This window comes from Cyrtonyx montezumae, unplaced genomic scaffold (assembly GCF_038088225.1).
Source record: "Cyrtonyx montezumae isolate F1298 unplaced genomic scaffold, pur_monq_1.0 scaffold_36, whole genome shotgun sequence".
Classification (NCBI taxonomy): Eukaryota; Metazoa; Chordata; class Aves; order Galliformes; family Odontophoridae; genus Cyrtonyx; species Cyrtonyx montezumae.
Genome location: NW_027072041.1, coordinates 11,359,595 through 11,387,506, shown reverse-complemented (window position 1 = coordinate 11,387,506; position 27,912 = coordinate 11,359,595). Strand labels below are relative to the sequence as shown.

The following is a 27,912-nucleotide window of genomic DNA, read 5'->3' as shown; positions in this document are numbered from 1 at the left end:
TTGTTATATTTTGAATATAATTAAAGTAGTGTCTTGGATAGAAGTAGCACTTCTTTCTGCTCAATATAGTGTTTTGTCTTACACAGTGATGCTGTCTATAAAGATGTGTGTGTGGTGGGGCTGAAAACTGAGAAAACCATGTTACACTTTCCATGAAAATCTCCTGCTTTCATCAGCAAAATTTTTAGGCGGACATCAAGCATTCTAACTGCAATTTTCCTTGCTGGGCCTCTGACTCAGTCTGATATTTTAATTTTACCTTTAAAAATATCAGACAAAACACTTTTTTTTTTTCCAAGAATGATTAGCCAGTAATAAAATGTTGATCTGTGTATTTAGAAATGTGTAAACATTGTGACCTCTTCTTTGAATAGCTGTTACTCCTCTATGCTACTGCAGCTTGCTGTTGTTCAGCAGTTTTTACTTTTTACTCTGAAATTGTACATAAATTTGATGAAGTTGGAAGCCTAATTTTGCATGTACCCAGAAGAAACATACTCTTCAATAAGTTGTCCAAATTGCTTTTCACAAAAGCTTTCATGAATCTCTCCTAAGGAGAGGGTTTCCAGTTTCTGAACTTACTGTCTAAGTGATTGTTTCCTTAGTTGTTTGGCTCCCAGCTGGCTTCATTGTATTTGTTCTTGCAGTGCAAGAGATGGTGAGAGGTTGATGTTTTTGAAAGGGAGTAACCATGATTATCTTTTACATAGTCCACTTTCTCTTCCTTTCTCCCCCTGTATTGAGAGCTATTCAATGTGTAGTGCACTTTAAGATAGCCTCTATGCCTCAGTGTGATCTGTTTCTAATCGTGGGAGCAGAATACTTGACTTCTCTGTGAAAGCAGCATGTATTACTCTCTGCTACCAGCTATTGATGGCTAGGGAAAGACAGGTAGACTAGGGAGGCAGGGAACATAACCTGGATTGTAAAACTTGAGATAATAAAGTGTGAAATGTATTTACAGGGCGGGAAAGGGATGCAGAGCAGATAAACATTTTCCATATTGCCTACTGGGGTGAAGAGGTTCTTAGCACTTGCTCTGTACAAACTGTCTTCTGTAGATCTATATGATTACCTCCATGCTGTGTTGATACATGAGCAGTGCCAAATTTGTCCTGGCTCCATGTGCTTGCCTACAGTGTTGTTGTGCTCTTTGGCAAGCTGGAGTGGGCTGTGATCTGTTAAGATCAGACCTGAGATAACACAACCCACTGTATCTAGGCAGGCTGTCTGCAAAGAGACATGGAAGCTGTGCCTGATGTGGCATCTGGCAGATGCCTGATAGGGGCTAGCAGCTCTGGAGGAGTAATGCAGGACCAGCAGTAGCATGGGACTTAGCAGCTCAGGCACTAGTACAGCAGTTAGCCCTGTACAGGGAGTCCTTGAACACATTGCCTTGATATGGTAAAGCCTCCTGGATCTCATATCTGCGTCTTCATAAGCTAAATAACACACAAGATTGAGCTTAGATTTTGCTAACATAAGCTCATTTGCTTTCAAAAACTTGCTAGCATTCAAGGATAAGTCTATTTGCTATTTTTAGGCAAGTAATTCCATTAAGTAAAGGAACTGTGAAAATTGGCCCTTCAGTTAGGTGCTTGCCTTGGATATGAAGAGTGAGGTGACACAGTTTCCTAAGCATAGTGTTTTCTGACTGTTTTCCATTTCTCAGTTTCTTTCCCCCTCCTCCCATATATATCCTTTGGTGATATTCTAAACTGTGCCTCTGACCCCATAAGTCCCTCAAGACTCGTTCATGGAATCTTCCTTCAGGTCTAATGAAATGACAGCTTGATACCTCATAGCACACCGAATAGCGAGTGGTACCTTGATTTCTGACCAACGAGCAGTGTATTTCAGTCTGTTTTGAAAATGATCTGTTGATACTGTTAATATTACTGGTGCTTAATACATTCTGTGTTAATTTATAATTAATTTATATCATGTTCTTTTTGTGTATCAATATGACATTATTCCTTGGTCAGTGCTAGCAAATATGAGTATGCACTAAGAGTATTTCTGGACTGGCAAAGGAGCTGTCTGGTTAGATTAGAATGTATGGCTTGATTTGGAACCCAGATTAAAAAAAATTGAACTAGTTGAGTTTAGGAAAAAGTAGTGTATGTGCATCTGCAACTGTTCTTTGAATGAATTTGCTGGTATTGTTTTGATCTTAAAACTGATTTCACTTTAAATAAAAAAGCAGCAAATAATACTGTCCACAGGGATCCTATTCTTTTATATGAACCAGCTTAAAAAACTCATGGGCAATAAACGGAGGGAGTTAGGGGCAGAGGAAAGTACCATTTACATTACTGAAGTTTCAACTCCTCTTTCTTGAATACTTTCCAGAACTAGAGAATTGCAGCCAGAATTGGAATATTTTGATTCTAACAGGGTTTTCTTAATTCTTCCAAAGCCTTATGGAGCCATAAATGACAGAAACAATAAGACTTTTTTTGTGCACAGCATGTTGTGGCTAGGAATACATTGCTTTCCATGATGAAAGAGTTCTGATTTCTCACAAGGCTGTTATGATTTCTGCTGGAAAACTTCATATTCCAAGTTCTTGGAAGTGACTGTCTTTGTATAAAAGAGTTGTTTAATTAACATGTTCAAAATACACACTCCTATACTCATGCATATAAATGCTAACTGCCTGTCCCTTATTTTTTGCATGTCATGCTTCAAAAAGACAGACAGACAGGAAGACAGACAGTCAGACGAAGAAAGAAAGGAGGCAAAAAAAATGGATATACCAGACTGTCTTGGCAAAGTGTAGTCCACAGCAGCATTTACACTCTTTTTTATTATTATTATTATTTTTTTTCCAGAAGCACATTACAGTCCTAACAGTGTCTTTACTTTCTGGATTATAGATATAAATGAATGTGAAAGCAGCCCATGTGTCAATGGTGCCTGCAGGAACAACCTTGGATCTTTCAGTTGTGAATGTTCACCTGGCAGCAAGCTGGACTCTACAGGACTGATCTGCATTGGTGGGTCTTCTCTTCTGTTTTTTTTTGTTGTTGTTGTTGTGATGTTGCTGTTGTTTTAATCTGTTTTTCTTACTAACTTAAGAAAAAAAAAAAACTAACCAAAAACAAATCCAACAACCAACCAGACAGAAAAAAAATCACCCAAAACCAAAAACCCAAACATTTATAGCATTATTTAAATCAGCAATAAAGTTATGTATTTTGCTCATTTTCCCCCTGTAGTGGACTACCTGTTTAATTGTGTAAGATCAAACAAACCCATACCAATATGATCATTTCTTGGAAGCAGAAGCATGTTAAAAGGAGATGCAATGTGCATGAATGTCCATACAATGATATGTGCTGCTATGCTGAAGCTGATTGATGTTATTGTTATTAATAGGAATTATGTCATTCTCCCAACAGACAAGATGTGAGTAAAACAATAAGTCTAATAGCTGAGAAATTGTAAAGCAGAAAGCTGTTCAATTTTTTGTCCTCTTGAAATTTGAAACAAGAAGGTAAAACTGGAGGAACAAATAGTGATATAAAATCTAGCATTCTTTGTAAACTGTGAAAATTACTTTTCCTATCTATCAAAAAATAGTAGTGGTGTTTAGCTTACAGCGCAATTTCATACCTTACCTCTTTTGTTGAAAACTGCTAAAGGAGAGTAAAACATATCAAAGTTTGTGAAGGATCCTTGTCCCTGGGGCAAACACATAAATATTGTTTTTTGTATATATACAAGACATACATTTACAGAAAAATGATGTAACATAAATAATGTTAGCATCCTCTGAGATTTTCTATTGCATTGAAATAAAGCAGAGGACAGCACAGATTTTATCAGAGCAAGCAGCAACAGTTGTCTGCAAGATGTTATTCACATTATCTCTGGAAGCCATGCTTTTTATTTTTTTTCTTGCCTTTCCAAGAAGATTCAAAGGGCTAGAGACATCTGCTCTCCTCAGGTGCTCAAAAGCTGCCATTGTTTCATCTTATTTGTGTAACATAATTGAAGTCATTGTAAGATATGTTGAATAATTTGGATTGGAGTGTCATTAATAATGGGATGATACTGAGTTTAGATGTTTCTTCTGGTGTTATTGATTCAGCTTTCTTGCCTTGCCAAGACTTTCTTAAGATTGGAAATGTAGAGACTGCAGTTTCTATTTAATGAAGGCATCTGTCTGTGTCTTAATGAATATTACTTTTGCACCTAAGCCGTCTCCTAGGTTTTTTAGGGATACTACCACCATCACTGTCCTGTACAGTTTAGTATTCTTCTTGTTCTGTTTCACATTGTGCTGATGTCTTGTCATGACCACCTTATTCTATCCTCATTTTAATTTTGTTGTGTTTTGACATCCAAAGGCATTACAGGTTCATTAAGAGTTTGATTATAATGGTTTACTTTGCAAATTGTTTCCATTGGGATGGCTAGAGAGTGAGGTCCTATTTGGTCTGAGTACTATTTGTAAATAATGTAAACAATTAAATAGTCAAATAAAAAGGGAAGGATAGGAGCCACCTTATCCTGTAGGTTTAATTGTTACTCATTCTTTTTGGTCAGCATTCTCTCTGGAAGACTTTTCTGTAGTACAAGTGAGAATATGTTAAGACAGAAGTGTCAGCTGAGCTCATGTAAGAAATATAGTTTTATACAGTTAGAATTTGTGATTTCATACCTTGACAAGGCTTCCACTGGAATTTTTACTGATGGGAGAAGGGTAGACTAAATTACTGGAAGGTAAGAGTTTGAGATTATAGGTTGTGTTTGGTGTGAAAAACTTATGAAACACTCAACAAAAGGAAGCTGATTTAAACTTCTACAGTAGGAAAAGTTTTTTTTATCTGTTTGCCCCAGTTTGCACTAATTACTGTTGCATCAGATACAGAAAGTATATTCCAGAATGGATGTGTTTGACTAGAATGGCATTCTGGTTTGGATATGTGTTGTATTCTTAAGAATGATCAAAGTAAGAGAAGCATCAGTTTGATTCTGAGGTTTTGCATTAATTTCAGATTTTCTTTCATGTCAGAACCAGAATCACACCTATGTTGTAAGAATATTTCTTCTTTCTTCCTTCCTTTCATGTTAATTATGAAAGTTTGAACTTAAATTGTCAGACATATTTGCAGTAAAAAACAAATTACATCAAAATTAGAAGTTATGTGTCTGGCACACGTTCTCTTCTCAATCTGTGGAGGCAAAATTTAAGTCTGTTGTCTCTTCTGGTTCCTTTGCCTGGTATGCTCAGCCTTAATGCTGAAGAACCAGGTTTTGTTATCCGTTTTCATCCTTACTGCTTTTAGAAATTCAGCAAAGATATAAGTTATTTGCCTCTTTCTGTAAAATTCCCTGTGAAGAGGTAAAATGACTTGCTCCAGTTAGAGCAAGAATTCAAAGCACAACATTTGGCTCATAGTTCCAGCAAATTAAGGTTGTTAGTTTAGCCTTTACAAAAAGAACTTTTAACTTAAAAAGGTGATTTAGTATGCATTTGTTTTGCTTTTTAACTCTGTGTCTGTGGTACTAAGGCTACTCCTCTTAAAGAAGTCGAACTGTTTTGAAATTCATCTGTTGGCTGTACCACTGCTTCATTGCTGTTTTGGGAATTGCTTGGATAGTAGGGGTACTGCCATCTGCGCTGTTCAAAATGTACATTTAATATATGATTTTAATTCACATTTAGTCAGTATTTTTGGAATTCATATAGTGAACAGCCTGTAGGCTGCCATCTGCCTGTAGTATGCATATATTCTTCTTCAAGTCAGAATCAAAGAGATGCAAGCAGGAGAAGGAATGCTTTGATGCTGAATAATAAATACCTTTTTTTCACCAAAGCAGAAGTCAGAGTGGCTGCCCTTTGTAAATTTTGTCTGGACAAGAGAGGTTGTGTAAAATAAAGGAAATTAACTCATAGCCAGAAAAAAGATAAGACAAGCAGACTTTGGCAGGATAATGTAGATGCAGCTGGTGTAAAGAAAGTCATCTGCTAATAAGTGCAGTTTAAATTATTTTTGAGATATTTTGACTTTTTTATTCTGTAAATCTGTCTACTAAAAATGAGTAATATCACACTCAAAAAACTGCTAGTGAATGAAGCAATGGAAGCATCTTTATTTTAACAAAATAAAGCAGACACATCAGTGTCTGGCCAGCAAGCTGGATGTAGCATGAGGTAGTACAATAGGGCAAGCTGCTTTCGGTCTCCCTGTATTAAGACCCTGAGATGAGGACGTTTGATGAGATAGCACATGCCCATCCCGTAAAAGGTCAAGAGCAGATCCAATTCCTAAGTTATGTCTTCGTCTGATCTTGTGCTGTTATTCCTAGTCTTGGTTGTTGGATAAAGGCTGATTAAGGACTAGAAAAAAATATTTTTTCCAAGATCCTTTGTTTTTCATTGATTTGTAACTTTGTACCCTACATTTCTGAGACCAATAGTAATCTAAATAATGTAACTCTTATAATTAATCGTTTATGAAGTAGATTTCCAGTTTCTAGAACTGGTTCCAGGAACATTCTTCCACCAGCTTTTTTTTTTTTCTGCCCAAAGAATGGTTGTGCTCTCAGCATTCTGCATAATTTTCTAATAACAGTTTTGTAGAAAAGTTCAAGTTTTTTAAAGAAAAAAAATCTGGAGCACATTGCTCCTAAGTATGAGATATGAGTAATACCAGTCTACAGCACCTAGTAGATAGTCTGACTTTCTGTACATGTATAGTACTTAAACCTTTAAAACCAATTCCTATTAACCTTGCATTCATCGTCTTGTTAGTCAACTTGGGCCATTTGCTTAGTTTTGAAGTATGGGTATGTGCTCTTTGTTAAACTCTATTGAGGCTGGCCTTTCAAATCTGGGTTAGATTTTTACAGACCGCTTTTGCTTTCCTATCACAAAGGTTGTAATCTGCTTCAAAAATTCTGGTCTCATTTAAATATAATAGCATAAAGATACTGAATTGAGTACTGTACTTTCAAAAACTCATAATTGATTTAGGATATAACATATTTTGAAAAGTGGCTTGTGCACTGAAGGCATGGTTGTTTTAATTGAAGACTTGGGTACCTAAAAGAGAATTTCAAGTAGCAGAGTTGACACTGGTGACTGAAAATCCCTCTCTGCTCTGTGGATGGTTAGCGTGGGGAGCAGGCAGGAGGTGCTGCTTTAGCTGTGCACATAATGGAGTGGATTTGCCCTAAGGCAGGTTTGGATTAACAGCCTAGCACTCCAATTTGTGATTCCGGAGCTGAGCGTGCTGTGGTTGCATCCTCAGGAGCATAGCCTGGAGTGTAAACTAACAGACATATTCAAAGCACTCTTAATGTACCAGCAGAGTTGGACCCCTAAAGCAATATGCCACATCTCTGTCCCCAGTATTTTTTCTTTTCTTTCTGAAAACTTTGAAGAGTCCCTGATTCAGGCGGGGTAAAAGCAACTGGATTTAATAACTTAATTTAACCACTGGATCTGAACCCAGGGCAAGGGGGAATCCCAGGTTACAAGCTCTGTTTTTATTGCTACTTGTATATCTTAGCCTGAACAATCACTAGATTAAGCAAACAAATATATCTACTGGATAATATATCTACTAGATTGTTGTTGCTAGAGGATCTTTACTACCTGTAGGACCTGGACTATGGAATGTCTCTAGTGGAACACTATCGCTCACTTTTGGTGACAGTGCTATTTATTTCTTTTGCTTCTAAAACAAAAAGTGTACAAGGGGACTCTGATGCAAGGTCCTACTCTAAAAGACAGACTGTGCTCCCTTTGTACCGTGTCTGCCAGTGGCACGATGAGCTGTCAGTTCTTCCTGCTGTGACAGTACCATATTGTTTCTGTTGTGCTGCAGATAGCCTGAAGGGGACTTGCTGGCTTAACATCCAGGACAGTCGCTGTGAAGTCAACATCAATGGTGCTACACTGAAATCTGAATGTTGTGCTACTTTAGGAGCAGCCTGGGGCAGCCCATGTGAGCGGTGTGAATTAGGTATGCCATGCTTTCATATCCTGTGTCTTCTGGGAGAAAGATGATTGAACCACCAGAAAAAATTATCACTTTTTTTCTATTAAAACAAACAAGAACATTATAAATTTAGACTGTTTTCTATAGCATCTTTTGTAATCTCCACCATCAGGTATCATTCTAACTTTGAAGCTGTGAAAAAATAACATTTGAGTGGATCATTGAGTACTTACGTATGTTCCTTCTCCACAAGTGTTATACACTGGGATAGCTTGAAGTAAGGACTAAAATAATACAATGAAATACTTGTTAAAACATTGAGGGCTGTTAACACTCGTCCCAGCTGTTTTCAAACACATATCATCTATCATTATTGTCCGTAGAATAGTTCTAGTATTAGATCACAAGGTTAAGGCTAGAGATTGGAAGCAGGAGTGCTAAATGTATTCTCTGTTTTGTGGAGAATATGCTGTGCCACATTCTTGCCATAAGGTTTGAATAATACTTCAAGCGGCTGAACCAGTGTCATGACATTTTAGCCTGTGGTTCTTAATTGAAACAATAACTGTGGGCAGATGTGTCTGATCTAATAAGTGTGGTGCAAACAACATCCAGCAGTGCTCTTAACTGTGCAGTGGAGCATCAAGCAAAGATACCACTTTGACATCCAAGAAGCAACATGGTAGTGTGAAGAACATGTTGTGTAGCGAAGAGCATGGTAGCTTATAGGACTAATCAAAGACTAATTAATATAGAGTGCTTATTAGCTCAGATGGAATACATCTGGCCATTTAATTTCTTATTCTTTAGCTTTGTAGATTTCAGCAAGCTTGCATATCTATACATTATGCTACATTTTACGTGTATATCCTAAAATATCACATCTTTACTCAGATGCTATATAAAGCTGCAGTGGAAATAAGGAACAAAAACATAAAACCAAAAAAATCCCTACAACACTTTTTGATAACTGGCATCACTAAACCTTTAGATCTTCAAGTAACCTTACAGAATGTGTACCTTTAAGTTACATCTGAGTGCTGAGATTCATCTCTCTCTGGCCCCTTTAATGGAAAGCGCAATGAAGTAATTACATAACATTTAATTTCCTCAGCTATTATTTCTTCTAAGTAACACAGTGGTTTTTGGTAGTTTTCTTCACTGAGACTAGATCACTTACTACATTATACAGTCAAATTTATATAATGTAGAGAAATTGCAAAGGTACTTTTATATTACTCACTCTCATACATCATTCTGAAGCAGTGATGTATCTTTTTTGCTTGATTTCAGATACAGCTTGCTCAAGAGGATTTGCCAGAGTTAAGGGTGTTACTTGTGAAGGTAAAGTTTTTTGTGTTTCCTTTCACTAGCTGTTGTTTTTCTCTGTCAGAAAATAAAAGTGCATGCAAGCTGTGACCTATTAATGTTAGAGGTGCTATCAATTAATGTCTGTTGTGAAGTTAACTCTGTTGGAGAATGTCAAAATAGTACAAAAAGGATGGAAGGGCTCCTTCAAAATATATTTAATTCTTTTTCATTCTGTCATCCACAAACATCACTTTATCTTACTTAGAGAATGTGGCATCTTAATGTCCTGTGTGTTATCATCTTGCAAGGGTCCCTAGGAATAGAGGGAGCTAGATGCTTGTTCAGATCCTAATACAGCATGAATGGAACTGCTGTGCTTTTGTACAGCTGAAGTTCTCAGTAAAGTTGTCACTACCTCCTTCCTGAAATTAGCATATATTCTGAAACTTCTTTCACTGCTTTGTTTTCCAACAGATGTAAATGAATGTGATGTTTTTCCGGGTGTTTGTCCCAATGGACGTTGTGTTAACAGTAGAGGCTCATTTCACTGTGAATGCCCTGAAGGACTGACATTGGACGGAACAGGGCGAGTGTGTTTAGGTAAGAGTACAGTCATCTTTGGCAGCCTTTAACTGTGTAAAACAATTATCCAAAATAATTCTTAAATGAGTAAGAAAGGACATTCAGTTTGTTTCTGAACTGCTGGCTTTGTTAAGTCTACGTTTTAATTTATGTCTGCTTGGATTTCAGATGCCTTCACTCCAGGGAAGAGTTGAGGAATATGAATGTTTGTGTTACGATGGGTTTTGCCCTCACTGCAAGCAATAGGTTTTACTAGTGTTACCCTTACTGTGATTCACATCGCCCAGTCTAACTCACTATGAGCAAGGCAATAAGTACTTTGCTGGACAGCCAGGTGCTTGTAATACATAATGACTTGTTCTTTTCTCTGTTTCTATCTACACATTTTATGAAATTCAGGTACTATACTGTAGCAGAAATACACAGACAGAAATCAATCTGTTTGAAAGTGAGCACAATGGGTGTAGGTTAAAATAAAACTTCATCTTTGTTGTGCAGTACATCAGTGTCTTCCACAGACAGAACATGATGTCAGTGAAGACATAATGTCCTCTACAGGAAAGGCTTTAGGAATAAAAAGTATTGAGCTCTTATGTATGCTAAAGAAAGCAAAAATATACTGTAGCAAGAGTAGTTAATGTTATTAGTCTGCTAGTACATGAATTAAATCTGATAGTGCTTTTTACAGTCACAAGTTTTATAAAATGTCACATTGCTAAATGTTTCTGTACTGTCTGGATTATCCTAATAACACAGCATTACCTGACTTGGTCTTCTTTTTCTTTCCTTTTTAATTGCATATTCTATTAGATATTCTATTAGATATTCTACTCTCTTAGAGAACTTTTTTTTTTTTTACATCTGATAAACTGTAAAATCCATGTTCAGATACCACAAAATATTTTCATGGTTTAAAACAACTTATACTGTGTAATTTAGAATGATATTTATCTGTAAGATAATTGGGAAAAAACAGTGACAGATATATTGTGATATCTATTATGTATCCTATAAAATTGCATGTCTGTTTTAATTGAAATTAGTGCCACACATACCTTCTCCATTTATTGATTCAGTTTTTTGCAGTACATCTTTCCAATTTGCCTTTTTGAAATCTTAAAAAATGAGCAGTTAGAGATGAAAATATGGAAGTTGGGGAATGGAATACTTAAAAGATTCTGGTATTTCTGTTAAATATTTTTTTTCACTTCTAAGGACTATAAAAATGTAATTACTGACAACATTTGATTTCTTTTGAGAAAACAGATCAGGACAAGTACATTGTTTCAGCCCTTGCTTCATATCAGTCAAGATTTTGGCTGTTCCAACCAGTATTTTCTATTTCAGCGGTGATCTCATTCCTCAAGATTTGAGTTTAAGCAGTCAGTTTTCCTTTAATTGCTCCATTGTTTATCAGTAGCTGATATAAACAGCTACCAGGTTGTGTTTTGTATTTGTTGATGATATTTTACATTATGAATGTAATTCTACAGATGCTTTTTAAAATTACAGTTTTGTAAATAAACAGATGTACATTCTCAGCATAAAATTTCTCTTAGAAAAAAAGAAATAATTCAAAACAAAGTCTGCCAAGATGCATGTATATAGCATATGTAGTTTATCCTATTATGTTTGCTTCTTTTTTTATATACGCCATACTCATCAAATCTCTTTCCAGTCACTGTCATCTGTGGCCTTCAACTCTGTATTACTTCTTAGTGAGAAACTTCATAAGAAGTGTTGGTTGCAACAACCATATTGCTTTCAAGCAACACACAGAATTCTTTTACCCTCAAATCCAATTTTTATTTCCCTAATTTATAAAAAAAAGTATTATTTTACATTACAAGATATGTGCTTTCTCCTGTGCTATGTAAGCACTGTGGCGTATATTTCTCAAGTGCTTTTATTTCCTGCAGGATCCATTGGTCTGATTCTAGCAATAACAAATATTTATAAGAATTATATTTGCTGAATCTGTTGAAATGGAAATAGATATGAATTTGATATAAGGAAATCTTCAGGAAACCATGAGTATTCCTTAAACAATTTCAATTTCTTATACTTTCTTCTAAATTGTTTACCTTAGGGTATGCATAAGGTAATTTATATTGTGAATTTGTTAGAGGATGTATGTGGAAAATAGTTCAGTAGCTTTTTCATGTTATTTTTAAAACAATGCATTTTCTCCAAAGCTTTTTGTGCTAAGTATATAGAGGTTCTGCATAGTTTCCTAAAGCCTAACTTCCAGTTCAGTGTATCATACCAAATATTTTGGCTTCCAGTCCATTTCAGTCATACTAGGAGGATGTGAAATCGTGGACACCTTCTCTAACAGTGCTGTTGTCTGTTTCCTGTTATTTGTAGCTTTTTTCAGGTTTTTGAAATTTAGAGGAATCTTCCTAAGTTGCAGAAATTAGCATTTACAGAAAATTTTCTACTGCTAAGTGACATGACAGAGATCTGTAAGCTTACCAACAGCAACTTCAGACTTGAGCAGAAATATATCTTGCAGAAACTGAACCATGTCCTGGAAATAGTTGCTTCTACTAGACATAAAATCTTACCAAAGTGTAATATTTCTCTTTTTTGTTTTAAAATGAGCAGATATTCGCATGGAGCAGTGTTACCTGAAATGGGATGAAGATGAATGCATTCAGTCTGTACCTGGCAAATTTCGAATGGATGCCTGCTGTTGTGCTGTGGGTGCTGCCTGGGGCTCGGACTGCGAGGAGTGTCCTAAGCCTGGCACAAAGGAGTATGAGGCTCTGTGCCCCAGAGGTCCTGGCTTTTCCAACAGAGGAGATATTCTAACTGGCAGACCATTTTATAAAGGCAAGAGTTTCATTATTATCTAACGGATGTAAAAATTATATGTACATCTTGGTGACCATTCTAATGAAATGCCAGGGTCTGTATCTGTTACATACCTGGGGTGAGAGATGCTGTAAAGATCTTCATCGTACAGCTGGCAGTACAGGTGGAAAACCTACTGCTTGCCTGTTGTTCAAGAGTGTTACAGAAGCCTACCAACAAAAATTGGAAAGTTTGAATTTGGGAAGGACAAAAAAGATATTACTATGACTAGAATTGAAAGGAGGGGAGCTCTAAATGATGAAACTAGCAGAAAATATACACCTTTTGAAAGTAGCACTTTGCAAATACTGAACTAAGACTGATGTGGAATTCCACACGTCAGAATGCAAACACAAAATATTACTGTGATTTGCCTGGGGGTCTCTTAAGCACAGTCTGAAGAAGCATGAATTCTTCCTTTGGTTTGCAGAGTCTAAACCAATCAAGTGATCAAAACGAAAGAGTATTTGTTATTACACTTCAATTCTGTATCACTGCAGCTCCATTGCCTCATAATGTATGTAGAAAACATTTTGGACATTTTTTTCCTGGAGGAAAAAAAAATAATAATTCCCATGCATAGAACACAAACAAAACTGAAGAGGCTGGGAAGTTTTAAGAAGCCAGATCTGAGATATTTTAGATGATTGAGGTCTGAGAAGAAGAGCAGTAGATTTTTGTGTGTTCAGAAGCTAAGATGATCCCTGAAACATTTGAGAAAACAGTAAGAGGCTGGCCCACAGTTTCACCATATATAAGCTCCAGTTTTCAGGAGTTACTTTACTATTCTTGTGCAAAGGCCTGAACATTCAATTGTGATTTACTAAACAAGTTAGGAATTTTCTCAATTCCAAGACTTTTGTAAGGTTTTGCTGCTTGTTTCCGTTTTATTTGCACCATACTTATTTCACATCCACACTAATGCCCTTCAAGATAACAATATTGCCATATCGCAATAGGCATGATAAATCTCAAGTAAGGACATTCACCAGCAAATTAGAGAGTATAAGAAAAGCTTCTTCAAATGTGTAAATCCCCTTGGGCAAGTGGATAAAACAGGCTGACATGTGAATAATCACTGCAAGTTCTTTTAACAGCCTATTTCACTCCAGTGTCCAGAAAAAACTCCTTTAGAAGAGGTGAAATATTTTTATATTCTCCAAAAGAACAGTTAATTAATTCCTAAACTGATCTTCAGATACCACTAAATTAAAAAGAAAAATCAGACAACAGTTACGTCTTTTATGAGGAAGTTTGGGAACACAGTGAATATTCATTGCTGCCAAGTGAAGAACACATACACATTTGTGTTATAGACATAACACAAATTATAGACAGTGTGGAGAATCACTCAGCTTAGTTGATGGCTGATAAATATAAACTTTTGACTACTGATTTATGTATTGTAAAGTGAAGTAGATAAACACTTTTTTTCCATTTTCTCCATGCTCAGCTTCAGACTGATGCCTTTCCTCCACTCTTCATAGTTTCTGCCACCATGTTTTTACTGCACTCAGGTTGCACTCAGCACCATACCAGGAGCTGGGATTCTCAGAAACCCAGAATGGTTTCTCTCTGCCACTCTCTGTTGCTGCCATTCATTTTGCTGTGTTTTCCTTCTCATTTATTTGCCCTTCCCCAGCCCTGAGGGGTGTACTCTGCCACCCAGACTAATCCTTTTATGCCAATAAAAAGAACAAAAGGAGAAGAAAATTTCCATTCAATATATAAACATATAAATACAAATACAAGTAAATAAATACATAATGCTTAAGCACTTTTTTTGTTTGTTGTTTTCTTGTAGATATCAATGAGTGCAAAGTATTCCCTGGAATGTGCATGAATGGTAAATGCAGGAATACAATTGGAAGTTTCAAATGTAGGTGTAACAGTGGATTTGCTTTAGATATGGAGGAAAGAAATTGTACAGGTAAGTCTTGCATTTTCTCTGGTTTTTAAAGGAACTTGTGATGGTTACCTAGCTTAGTGATCTGGAAGCTTAATGCAATTTATATCCTTCAGTTACTAAGAGATTACTCTGTGGTCATTGTAGACAACCATCTTGTTTTCCTTTTAGAAAGCAATTCTCTAATTAATTTGAATTTCTTTTCATACATGGACATTAGGAATCTGTTAAATTGGTGCTAAAAGTGCTTGTCGTTCTCTGTCAGTACAAACTGAAAAATTAAATGATCTGAGAGACCCTGTTATTAATCGTTTTTCATTTAGGTAAGGTAACTAAGCACATACAGAAATACCTGTGCAATTCTGACATCAGTGTGTTAGCTCAAGAAGAGGCATACATATTATTTAAAAGTTTAGTGTTTTGTTGGTTGCTACCTAGAAAGCAAAAATGGAAGACAAGTGTGATAGTTTCCCAATTATGAGAACCTGGATGCCTGCATTGTGGGTGGCTCTGTGTTGAAAATGAAGGAATTTTTTTCTTTTACCACACAGGAGTCTTTGAGTAATATGTAATATGAAGTGTGGGTGGTAAGGCATATTAACTGAGGTTGGTCTGGATGTTAATGTTGCCCTAACTGGTGATTTCCTTGTTTTTATAGTGACTACACTGATGAGAAATGCATTTAAGTAACTTTATTTCTCATCTCACAAGAATAGGTCAAAAAACTTCTCCCTACAGAAGGTTTGTTTGGTTCTGTTTTTCACAGAAATTTTGTTCTGATTGAAATGTTCCACTGAACAGATTTTATTAAGTGGGAGGCTTTTTGTTTGTTTATTTTGTATTAACAACAAAGTATTTTATAAAGCCATGCAATTAATGACATCCCAGGCCCACCACATGGATTACCATTCCACACCTCTACACATATGTGTATGAGAACTGATTTTCTACTGACAGAATACAGTTTGTGGCGAGTAACAGGAAAATGAAATTTTTACATGTGGTGAAAAATGAACCATTTTAGTCTTTGATTCTTTTTTTTTCTTTTGTTCTTTCTTTTGTTTCTTCAGTTAAGCTTGGATTTTTCTTTTTTTTTTTCTTTATCTACTTCAGTCCATTGCCCAGGTCACATCTTAGAACAGACATGCTAATGTCTTTCTCTGATATTTTATTCCTTGCTTCCCAGATTCTTTGGATGACAGAACCAATCCCATGCTCTGTCCCCTTGGATTAGCATCTTCATTGTTTCAAATACTTTTCAGTTTTTATTCCTTGTACAGACTTAATGTTTTCTTAATAGATAAAAATCAATGACAAAATTGTGAATGAAGTTGAAGGTGGAGGTTGTAGAGTGGAGGGCATGAAGCAAAGGCATCGAACCTCAGTTCACCTCAGAAACAGTGGATGGGCAGTAGAATTAGGAGGAATTAAGGAGAATAAGGTGTGTCTGAGAAGATGTGAGGAGATGGTGAATAATACACTGTCCAGTTCTTTCCAGACCTCTTTTTCAACAGTAGTCAGTTTCTGGATCATATCTTATGTTACAAATTCTTGTTCAGATTACTGCCTTACTACCAGTATGTTACACAGTGAGTCTCTTTTACCTTCTTCAAACTTGATACAGTTTTCAAGAGAAAGTTTTATTCAAACTAAATAAAATACACAAGCTACAAAAAACTAGTGAACTAGTAATTCTTGCTTTTAGTGGAATGGAAAACTTTTTGTATTGTTATAATGCAGTTGAGAACTGCCCTTGTGAAAAGTAATTAAGTGTCAATAACAGTGTGTTATTGGGGTCAAATGGTACATCTGTAATAGTGACTTAGAATTTATTACAGTTATCTTCCTTAGAAATATAACTTTTAGCTTGCACTTAATGGAAGCCTTATTGTTACTTAGTTTAGTCTATAGCTGAGAACTCTAAAGTCATTGCATTGTGAGTCTTCCACATACTTTTTCACATAATCAGATTATTTTAAATATTAAATGAATTACATTTCTAAACTCATTTATGTACTACATATGATTTTCATAGAATTCATTTAGAATGACCAATTTCCTTGAAATGAACGATCACCATAAAGTCTGGTTTTTTCTACCTTTTCATTTATTGTTAAATAGATATTGATGAGTGCCGGATCTCCCCAGACTTATGTGGAAGTGGTACTTGTGTTAACACTCCTGGAAGCTTTGAGTGTGAGTGCTTTGATGGTTATGAAAGTGGGTTCATGATGATGAAGAACTGTATGGGTAAGTGTTGCCAAGATGATCTGGAGTCCTTCCATTTAGTGTACTCTGTACTATACTATCTCTTTCTACTGAATGCTTCATATGCATAATTACTGTGACTTCTTGAAAAAAAGAAAGAAGAGAGAGATGTCCAATAAATAGGACTGATAACAGAACTATTCATACGGCTTTGGTTGTTCTTTTGCTGATGATATTTACATATTTCTATATAGATAGTTTAGATTGTTAGTGACTGTTTATTCATATAGTTTCAGCAGTGGCTAATGAAGTATTTAAATAAACAGCTAAGAATAAATGGTGTTTCAAAAGTAATGTAATTCATGTTTCCTTTGTACTATTAGGACTTAAGATATTCTGAGAGTATTTCCTGAAAACCCACATATCTTTGAATGGTCTAAAGTTGTAACAATAGATACTGAAACACCAAACGCTGATACCCACCTTAAAAATTTTTTATGTTAATGTAACTTTGAGATTTTTGTCTTGGTTGAATGCTCTTTTCACTAGATAGAGTCACAATAAAATTGAACTTAAGACCTAACTTACTGTTGATGAAAGAGACAAATCATTCAAATTCTCTTCAAAGTCTCCTAAAATAGTATCACCTTTGAAAATTGTCCAGTCCAACCCCTGCTGAGTGCAGGGTAAACTAGAGCAAGGGGCATAGGCAGTTGAATATTGAAAAAGGCCTCACCAGCACAGAGCAGAAGGGCAGGATCACCTTCCTCTCCCTGCTGCCCATGCTTCTTTTGGTTTAGCCCAGGATTTGGCTGGCATTCTGGACTGTGTCACGCTCCAATATAAAGGAGGGAGACAAGGTTCTTAGATTTACCCGGCATGAGATTAAGAAACAACAGTTCAAATGTTGGTCAGACCAGTTTATTACCAGTACTGACCAGAGTGATGGGGAAGGGGAAGGCAAGCAATAGGAAAGATAGGAAAGAAGCAAGGGTTTGTACAGCACAGGGAAAACCACCAGCCAGGATCCTAGGGGTGGTCCAGTTTACAGCAGCTCCGAGGGTCCGAGGCAGAAGAGCAGGGGTGGCAGAAGCGGGGAGAACAGCAGCAGCAACGGGCAGCCCTGAGCAGCAAGCAGCTGTCCTGGAGAAGCGGCACCGGGTCAGCACCGGAGAAGCAGCAAACAGTGATCAGCTCGTGAGGGTTCAGATGGTAGAACACCTCGAAGGAGCGGCGAGGTCCAGGAGAAAGCAGCATGTCTCAGGCAGCAGGCCCAGGAGGGAGTTCAGCAGCAGGGATCAGCTCATGAGGTTTCCAATGGAAGAACACCAACAATCTCATGGTGGTTGATCCCTCTTTTATCCTCCATTTTTCCTGCCTACATGACAAATCCTGTGCTAGCGTGCCAGGCAGGCGTCTCCTGAGATGGCTGTCTCTACACGGAGATGAGTACCACACATAAGAGTGTTAAGCAGCCATTGAGCTGCAGCTTATCTCTCTTTCGTTGCCCCAGGACATGCCCATCTGCTTGTCTCTTAGACAAAGGATTTCACAACCCTTGCCCAGGACTTGGTTGGACATGTTTGGACATGTTCATCAGCGAACTTTGAGGCAATGGTATAAAATAATAGCCTCTTACAGGCTGTGAGGGCTCTATGTCCAGTTTCCCATCCACTAGTATTCCCAGGTCCTTATCAGCAGGGCTGCATTCAATCATTTCATCCCCCAGCTTGTATTGATAGTGGGGGTTGCCTTGTTCCAGGTGCAAGACTTTGCAATTGGCTTTGTTGAACCTCATGAGGTTCACCTGGGCCCACTACTCAAGCCTGTCTTGGTCCCTCTAGCCCTCTAGATGGCATGCTATAACTTTGATGTGTCAACCACACCCCACAGCTTGGTGCCATCATCAAACTTGCTGATGCTGCACTCAATCCCACTTTCAATGTCATTGATGAAGATATGTACTTCTGAGTGTGTTTATTCCTTTCCAGGAGCAGAACATGGGCTTTTTTTTTTTTTTTTTCTGAGTTTTCTTTTTGCCTGTTCCTCCTGCCTGTCAATTTCACTCAGAATGGCAGTGCAATTATCTGATGTGTCAGCTACTCTTCCCATTTTTTTTGTCACCTGCAGACTTCTTACGGGTGCCCTCTGACTCATCATCCATGTCATTAATAGACTTTTTAAATAGTCTTAGCCCCATTATTGCCTGCCAAAATATACCACTAACAGACAGTTTTCATCTGGGCTACATGACACTGATCACAGCTCTTCAAAGCTCTTGGTTCAGACAGTTTTAAGTCCACTCCACTATGCCCTTATCTAGCTCATAATTCAGCAGTTTGTCAGCAAGGGTCTTTGGGAGCACAGTGTCAAATGCCCCTCTGAAGTCAAGATAAAAAGCATCTGCTGCTCTCTCATCCACCAATCTAGATGTTGTTTTGGTGAAAACTTTCAAGTTGGTCAGTTACGATTCTAAAAGTCTCTGCTAACTACACCATATTGTTTTCATGTCTTTTGTATGTTTGGAAATGAATTCCAAATGAAAATGTTCTCTACTCCATCACCTTCACAAGGATTAAAATGAGGTTAAATGACCTGTAGTTCCCTGGATCTTCTTACCCTTTTTGTAGAATGGTTTGATACTTACTTTCCTTCCATCCAAAATATTCTAATTGCCATAACCTTTCAAAGATGCTCCATCCTCACAGTGGCATTGGTCAATTTCATCAGCAATTGTCAATACATTTCACAAGATTCCATGGGCCTGTGAATGTCTAGTCTGTTTAAATGTTCCCTAACTTGATAATATCCCACCAATGGTAATTCTTCCTTGTTTCAGACTTTAGCATTGATTTTAAGTCTCAGATTCCTGAAAGCAAATACTTACTGGGAATGATGAAGGCAAAGACAGTATTGAATACCTTATCTTCTGCCAAATGTCTAGTGTCAACTGTTTCTTTTCCTCATTCAGCATGAATCCTATTCTCCCTCATCTTTCTTTTGCCAATGGTATGTTTGTGGAAGACTTCCTTTTTGTTTTCTTAATGACCCTTGACAGGGTCAAACTGTGATGAAATCCCTGCATTCTCAAGCAGGGCCTCAGTATTCTTCGTAGGTCACCTGTCCTTGTTTTTTGTGGTCCTGACTGAACTTAAATATGTGGTCCTATGGCCCCTGTGCAGGCCTCCTGTCACCTGTAATTGATTTTCTTTACAGTGTGATGTTTGATGCTTGAAGGTACCAAGAGTTACCAAAAAGTCATTGCCTGAATCAGAGGTTAACATAACAAGGAAGCTAAACCATAGAAAGTTTCCGGAGAGACAAGGCACAAATGCAGAGAGTGAATACTGTTTGCTTACTGTAAGACAGGTGCAGGGAGCCAGAATGTCAGATTAATAAACAGAAAATGGAAAAAGTAGAGAAAAATGACTTTCTTGAGGATGTTTTGCAGAAACTAAGAAAAGCAAGAAGTAATTCTGAATCAAAACATCTTTGAGCTTTGAGTATAATCCAAACAGAACTGTATCAACAAAGAAGTTAGATTCTATCATGAGTCAGTTTCTCCCCTAATGTGACAAAGTTGCAAAATCCTGTGATGCTTTAGCATCCAGCTTACAAAATCTAAGTCTGGTTTATGTATTTGAATGAAAGTCTCTCGTTTCAAAGGAGGCTAGTTGTTGTTCTTCCTGGGAGTCCCAAAATATGACTGCATCCTGCAGTCATAGAATTCTTTTGTTTGTGATTCTTTCTATCTGAACCTTAGCTGTATTCATCACATTTGAGAGTCAGATGCTCAGTTTGCATTGTACATTGTAGAAAGTATGTTTCTCTGCCACCTATCTACATAAACAGTAGCTCTAAAACTGAACAGCAGTTTAGTTAAAAGTTTGCATGTATGTCCCCTTAATTTCAGTGTTACACAGAATGATGAAAAGGAGTCACATTGCTTGAATTAAACTGTCGTTTCATTTGTGAACTCCAGAACTTGACACTTGCAGGCTCTGACAACTGCATTGTCCTTTTTGCTCCTTAGTAATGAATTTATGCTTACTTACCATGGTTTATTTTCAGATATTGATGAATGTGAACGCAACCCTCTGCTTTGTAGAGGTGGCATGTGTGTGAACACAGAAGGGAGTTTTCAGTGTGACTGTCCTGTGGGACATGAGCTGTCATCATCACGTGAGGAATGCATTGGTGAGTTTCAACCAAGAGTGATAGTCTTCAGCTTTCTAAAATGAGCAATATTTTGTGCTATGAAAACTTCTTGTTACTGGTAAGGATGTGACTGTGGAGTATTGTTCACAGATCCATGTTCTTCCTTGGAATATCTTCAAATAAAATGAATACCTTCAAATTAGAACCTTATAGCAGACTCCATAAAATCTCCAGTGCCATTGGCACTGTTGACTTCAAAGTGAATTATTTTACGAGGCCTCTAGGGATTATTAAGCAGCTCAGAGGACTGTACTGCTCATGTTAGAAACTTCCAATTAAACAATATAGAAGTACAAAGTGAATTTTGTTCCTATAATAACAAAAACTTTTTTTTGGTCCCATAGTGAAATAACAGCTCTGCTTTTTGCACATAATTTACTAAAAGTGATGGAAAAAAGATGCAGAAGCTATAATGCAGGTTACCTCTTTGGTTGCTGTGTGTGATGCACATTCACTGTAAAAGTTGGCTTAAACTCCAGCAAATTGCAGTACCGTGCACTTTCTGAGTCAATATGCAGCACATGCTGCAGTTAATATTCACAGACAAGAGGTGAAGAAAATAAACATTTCATCACTATACATACTATATTTGATCATTAGACCTGCTACACTGAGGTCTATACCTTGAACTGGAATATCCCAGGAGCAAGAAACTGAAAATGTTTGAATTCCTCTGGTTTAAAATGTTATTCTTTTATCCTCTTTCTCTGGCATTTCAGCAGTTACAGTCTACATTCTGGCTAGTAAGTAATCAATATGAATACGTCTTTTCCAGATGTAAATGAATGCTCACTAAGTGACAGTCTCTGCAGAAATGGCAACTGTGTGAACATGGTTGGAACGTATCAGTGTTCCTGCAACTCTGGATACCAAGCCACGGCTGACAGACAAGGCTGCGTAGGCAAGTGCTATGTACCTTCAGCTATATATTTCTACTGCCATGTGTATTATTTCATATGGCTTTCCTACTTTCCACATGTTGTCTTTTACTCCTATTTTAACATCCCTAGTAGTAAGTATAAGCAAAAAAAAACCCAACTAAAAGTAACTACGTGTTCTCACATGTGAAAAAGCAGTTGAAAGATGAAGATGAGCAAAATCTAAATCAGGAGAGTGGCAAATTAATGGCAAAGTCATTCCTCTCCTAGTTAAAATTGCAAGAGGAGATGATTTCTCCTTATAAATGTGGACTTATTGTAACTAATGTTGCTTCCGCAGATATTGATGAATGCATGATAATGAATGGAGGCTGTGACACCCACTGCACCAACTCGGAAGGCAGCTACGAATGTAGCTGCAGTGATGGCTATGCTCTAATGCCAGATGTCAGGACGTGTGCAGGTATATTTTAATGTCTTTATTGGATTTCATTAAAAATGTATTGAAAATTACAGCATTTGAGCCAATTTGAGTATAATCCTTTCTAAGTCTTCATCAGTGTGAGAGATTTACTTTTTACTTTTATTTCAGATATTGATGAATGTGAAAACAATCCAGATATATGTGATGGAGGGCAATGTACTAATATTCCAGGGGAGTATCGCTGTCTCTGTTATGATGGATTTATGGCTTCTATGGACATGAAAACTTGTATTGGTATGTATCTGTATGGACTGACAGTAGTACAAGTCTAAAAAGTGTACAGCTAACATTTTGGGAATTTCTGCTGAATCCTTGAAAAAAGATTGGAACGGTGTAGCTAAGTTGCAGAAGACAAATGATCTGTAGGTCTTTCTTGCTGCTGAATCAAGTGAATGAATCTAGTCCTGTAAATCCAATAATAATATTGATTTAATTATAATTGTAGGATTTCTCTAGAGCATCACTACTGAGAAGACAGTGTTTGGGAGCCCCACAATTTTATTATACCTCTTCTAAATATATTAGTTTGTGCTCGCAACTACAGAAAGTTATCACAAGTGATTATAAAGGAAATCAAAATAAAAGTATTTCTTTAGTTTAAATTAACATGTTTAGTTTGTTTTGGTGCTTATGTGAAGCCACCATCATTTACATTTAATGTTTCGTTTATTTTAAGATGTGCTGGGCTATGTTGCTGAAATTGTATTCTGTGAACCTCTGTCCAGTAAACCTTTCAGTAGTCATTTTAAGAAGTGCACACGTGTGTACACACAGGCACAATGAGGAGAAGTTGTACTATCTAATGCCGATCAAAGCTGTCCTATGATTACAAAGCATCACAGGTTAAAAGGACTCACAGGAGTCATTGAGTCTGACACCAGGCTCCACACACCACCACCTCAAATCCAAACCCTGTGTCTGAGAGCAGAGTCCAAATGCTTTTTGATCTGTGGGCTACCACCCTCAGATGCAGAGCCTTTCCCTGACCTCCAGCTGCCCTTCCCCTGACACAGCTCCATGCTGATCCCTCAGGCCTGTTGTAGTCCTGTGCTCCCTGAGAGGAGCTGTGCTGCCATGAGGGCTGCCCTCAGCTCCTCTGTTCTGCACTGAGCACACCACGGGACCTCAGCTGCTCCTCATACACCATGCCCTGTAAACCCTTCACCGTAATTGTAGCCCTCCTTTCGGTGCTGTCTAACAGCCTTTCCTCCACTGTGGCAGCCAGCCTACAGGCAGCTCAGAGCCAAGGGCACAGTCCATCCCCTCGCCCATTGGCAGCACTGGGCCTGCTTGCACCCCAGGGTAGAGTTGTCCCTTTGGGCTGTAGAGCACACTGCTGCCTCATGTTCAGCTCTGATCCCTTTTTTGGGGGGCTACTCTTCACCTTATCCCATCCATCTGTATGTACAGCCAGAGATTACCTGTCATAGGTGTAGAATCTGTCAGTTGCTGTTGTTAAACTTCACACCCAGTCCTTAAATTTGTAAAGATCTTTTTGCAAGGCCAGTCTACCCTCAAAGAGGTTAGCAGGTTCTTCTAGCATGCTTCTGAAATTTTTACCTGAACAACGACATTCCAAAATGGAAAAGTATGCTCTTGGGTGACAGCAGTATTTAACTAACAATAAACTTATGTTCACTTACAGATGTGAATGAATGTGATTTGAATTCCAACATTTGTATGTTTGGGGAGTGTGAGAACACTAAAGGTTCCTTCATTTGTCACTGCCAGCTAGGATATTCGGTCAAGAAAGGAACCACTGGATGCACAGGTAAAGCAAATTTCCAGCATATGTTTCTTGTGTGTATGCATCTTAGTTGGATTTAAGGTAAAATATGTTCACATGCAAGCAAGGTTGTTGTTTCTCCATAAAAATAAATGTGGGAGTCTAACTGCTGTATGTGTCAGCATGTACCTAGGAACTGGAAAAGGTATACTCCACCTCCAGTGTCAGCGTAGTTGAAGAGGCCTCATAGGTAATTGCAGTTTTAAACGCAAGCCTTGTTCTTATATAAACAGGGGGAATATCTGTGGTATGAAACTTAGGTTGACCAGGTGCATCTGCATTTGTGTTGGAAGTATTCTATCTGAACCCATTTGTCATGCATACTTAAAGTATGAGCTCATCTTTTCAACTACAACTGCAGGAAATGACCCAGGAGTGTAAGAAAAAGGTCAAAAGGGAAAACAGTAGAAGAAAAGTATGAAAAAGAATGTGATTATGTAAGAGGGAAAATAAATAACCTCCTTTAACCCATGCTAACAAATTTTAAAGAATCAGAATAGTTTGATTTCAAACTGTGCAAATTCCTGTAATAAATACAGTTTCCTTTGCAGACTGGGTTGACTCTGTAGAGGCAGGATAAGTTCTTCCAAAATTACTTTTCCAAGAAAGTTGACAGAATTTCTCCTATAATTTTATGTTTAGGAATTCATTTTGAATCATTTTAACAAGTAAACTAATTTTTATAACTAAAATATGCCTGCTCACCCAAAAATCTAATCTCCTAGACATTTCAGCATTTGTAGTACATCTGTAAGACAGCTTTAATTTTACAATAAAATGCAACTGTAGGAAATCAAACTGATTTTATCATTTTACAAAAAAAAGAACGTATTGAAGGCATATTGTAAGTACAATTGAAAGTAAAATTATCACTGTTATTAAGTTATAATATAAAGCAGTTTGCTTGAATTGTTATGTGGTTTTGAACTCTTGTCTTTTAAAAGATTATAACACAGCACACTGGGAATGAACAACATGTAAGAGCGCCTGTGCAATATTCTGGTGCTCCTGACTGTAAATACTAATAGTTTATTTTGTGCTTATAGATGTGGATGAGTGTGAAATTGGTGCTCACAACTGTGACATGCATGCCTCATGTGTCAACGTACCTGGAAGTTTTAAATGTACTTGCAGAGAGGGATGGTTTGGAAATGGCATTAAATGCATTGGTAAGCATAAAGAAAACTAAGGTTTTCTTTCCTTCCTGTTGTTTTAATAAAGCACGCAAGAGAACTATGAGTACTCCATTAGAAGCACATAATTCTTTTTCTCTCTGCTACACTCTGTGATTAGAGGAGCATATAAGGTTATTACATTTCAGGGATTTGGGTTTTTGGAGGAATTTTTTGTTTTTCTTCTCAAAAGCCTGCCTGTATAACACCCTACTAAATTAAATAGACATTTTATAAAGTTAATATGAAACATCTAAAGTGTGCAAAATACAAAGTTCAGTCAAAAGTATAATTGACTTCTTTTTATGCTTTTCTGCTAGTAAGATATTATTTCTCTTACTTAATGCTTTTTTAATAATAATCCTATACTACAGGTAGTTAATAGGCCCAATATAAAAGAGATTAGACTCAGCAGATTGGAAACTGTTCTACTTCTGCTGGGCTACTGCAGCCAGTGATGTCCCCTTGCCTTTGCTTTAATCTTTCGTATAGAAGAGATAATAATATTTGCCTTTTTTTTTTGCACAACTGTGGAATCAGAGTTTCACATCTGAATTAGACTTTATAATATATGAAAGATAAAATGCTGTATTATGAGATTTTACAGTGGACTTTAAAGTTAAGTCTGTGAAGAAAAATGCTCTATGATTTTATTGTTACCATATAATAAAAAAATTGTGAAGTTCTACTATGCAAATAAAAAGTCCTACTTGAAGGGATTTAGAAAATAAAATTCTGACAGCATCCTTGTAGTTAAAATAGCTGCTGAATACAGAATGTTCTTCCAGGAGACCCCTCTACAGAATGGTCAGATATGCCACAGCACCTGTTACACTGTGATACTTGTTTCTGATGCACGTCATGCATCTTCATGGCCTCTATCATTAAATCAAGCCATGATTGCTCATTAGCATCATGAGAGTTGTCTTTTTTATTTCTTCTCCCCCCCTCCCTCCCCCCCCCCTTTCTTCTTTTTTAATCTGAAATGATACTTAAATTGATAAGGAACCTTGCCTTGACTTTCATAGGTTAGGCTGCTCTTGTGTTCTGATAATTAAGAAGAGTCATCAAGCAGGTGTCAGATTTTGACTTCACCATCTTTGTTTTATCATGTTGTGTTTTTTTGTCGTATTTTTTTAACTCACCTTGATTCCATGTTTTTGAACAGGATATTAACATTAAAGTAATGGTGCCAACATTTTCACTATTTAGTTAACTGAATTCCATGCATTGCTAGGATGTTCTGTGGTTTTTCAGCTTGATAGTTACATGTCAAGTATTCTGTCTTCTGCATTTTTTTGCCTCGATGTGCAGATCTTGATGAATGTTCTAATGGAACACACCAGTGCAGTGTGAACGCCCAGTGTGTGAACACCCCAGGCTCATACCGCTGTGCTTGTGCTGAGGGATTCACAGGGGATGGATTTACTTGCTCAGGTATGTAGTTTCTGTGAAAGCTGATTTGTCATTGGTTCTGTTGTGTGGAAGCTTTGCAAAGTTAGACCCAAGCCCAAACACGTAAGAGTATCTTTTAAAATCAGTGTTCTTCCTATCTCCTGAAGAAATGCTCACAGAGGTGGCTGACTATTCTTTAGGTTTTTATGCCACTAAATCCACTGAGACCATTAGTTGAGTGAACTTCCTGTGCACCTTTCTCCACAGCAAATACACATCTGCTCTCCCAAATATGGTTGAAAATTTTTGTTATCTCTGCATTTAAATTAATTGGTAGCTGTTTGCTATTAACAGCAAACATTGTTTGGCACACAGTGTTTCAAATAATCCAAAATTTAAAGAATTATATAAAACGTAAGGATTTTTTTTTTTTTTTTTTTTTGTAAAACAGAAGTGTCTGGGCATTGAGTTACTGGATTTTATCACTTGAGGTTGAAGATGCAATAATGTCTATGCTCTAGAGTTCTAATATGCTCTGTTCGTAGTCTGCAAATTTGGAGGTTTGAAGGGGTGCATCCTAACTATAGTAAAATACAAAGAAATTAATGTGAATGCATTTGTTATTTGCTAACTAGTTTTATACCAAAACTCAATACGGTCTTCTGATTGGCATTGCGAGTTTTTGATTTCAGAAGTTGAATCTTCAAATTTTGTTTGTTTATGTGTTTCTAGTTTGTGGTTAACTTCAAACCATAATGCAGTATAAGTCAGATCTGTTATTTGGAAATTTGATAGGATACTAGATATAAATTAATAAAATGAAGAAACCTTAATAATTTTGTTTTAACAATCAGAAGCATCTCTGCCAGATTGTTGAGCACTTACAGTGACTGCAGTGTTGAATGGCTTTCTTTGCCATTGTGCTTTTCTATAGCTGATGGAAATCTTACAGTGTAGATGAGTCACACCATTTTAAAGAGCAAATGCTCAAAGTAATGAATACAAAAATGTTTCTGTTAAACTAATATATCAATATAAAACAACAAAAAAAAAGTTTTGACTTCATTGGCAAAGCATGTTTATCAAAGTTAATAGTACTGAACTGATAACATTGCATTATTACAAAAATTTTAATTCTGATAATGAAGGAAATCAGCT

The 27,912-nt window shown here is 37.0% G+C and overlaps 1 protein-coding gene across 4 annotated transcripts in view; it reads left to right on the top strand.

Annotated features, from left to right (window-relative positions):
- Window positions 1-27,912, top strand: part of FBN2 (fibrillin 2) — a 166,125-nt gene that overhangs the window by 93,051 nt on the left and 45,162 nt on the right. For all 4 annotated transcript variants that reach the window (XM_065745582.1, XM_065745581.1, XM_065745584.1 and 1 more), the window contains exons 20-33: window positions 2,880-2,999; window positions 7,845-7,982; window positions 9,252-9,302; window positions 9,744-9,869; window positions 12,459-12,686; window positions 14,512-14,637; window positions 16,735-16,863; window positions 20,893-21,018; window positions 21,815-21,940; window positions 22,258-22,380; window positions 22,510-22,635; window positions 24,047-24,172; window positions 25,234-25,356; window positions 26,674-26,796. In XM_065745582.1, coding sequence (XP_065601654.1) covers window positions 2,880-2,999; window positions 7,845-7,982; window positions 9,252-9,302; window positions 9,744-9,869; window positions 12,459-12,686; window positions 14,512-14,637; window positions 16,735-16,863; window positions 20,893-21,018; window positions 21,815-21,940; window positions 22,258-22,380; window positions 22,510-22,635; window positions 24,047-24,172; window positions 25,234-25,356; window positions 26,674-26,796 — 1,791 coding nt within the window. The remainder of the gene's footprint in view (window positions 1-2,879; window positions 3,000-7,844; window positions 7,983-9,251; window positions 9,303-9,743; window positions 9,870-12,458; window positions 12,687-14,511; window positions 14,638-16,734; window positions 16,864-20,892; window positions 21,019-21,814; window positions 21,941-22,257; window positions 22,381-22,509; window positions 22,636-24,046; window positions 24,173-25,233; window positions 25,357-26,673; window positions 26,797-27,912) is intronic.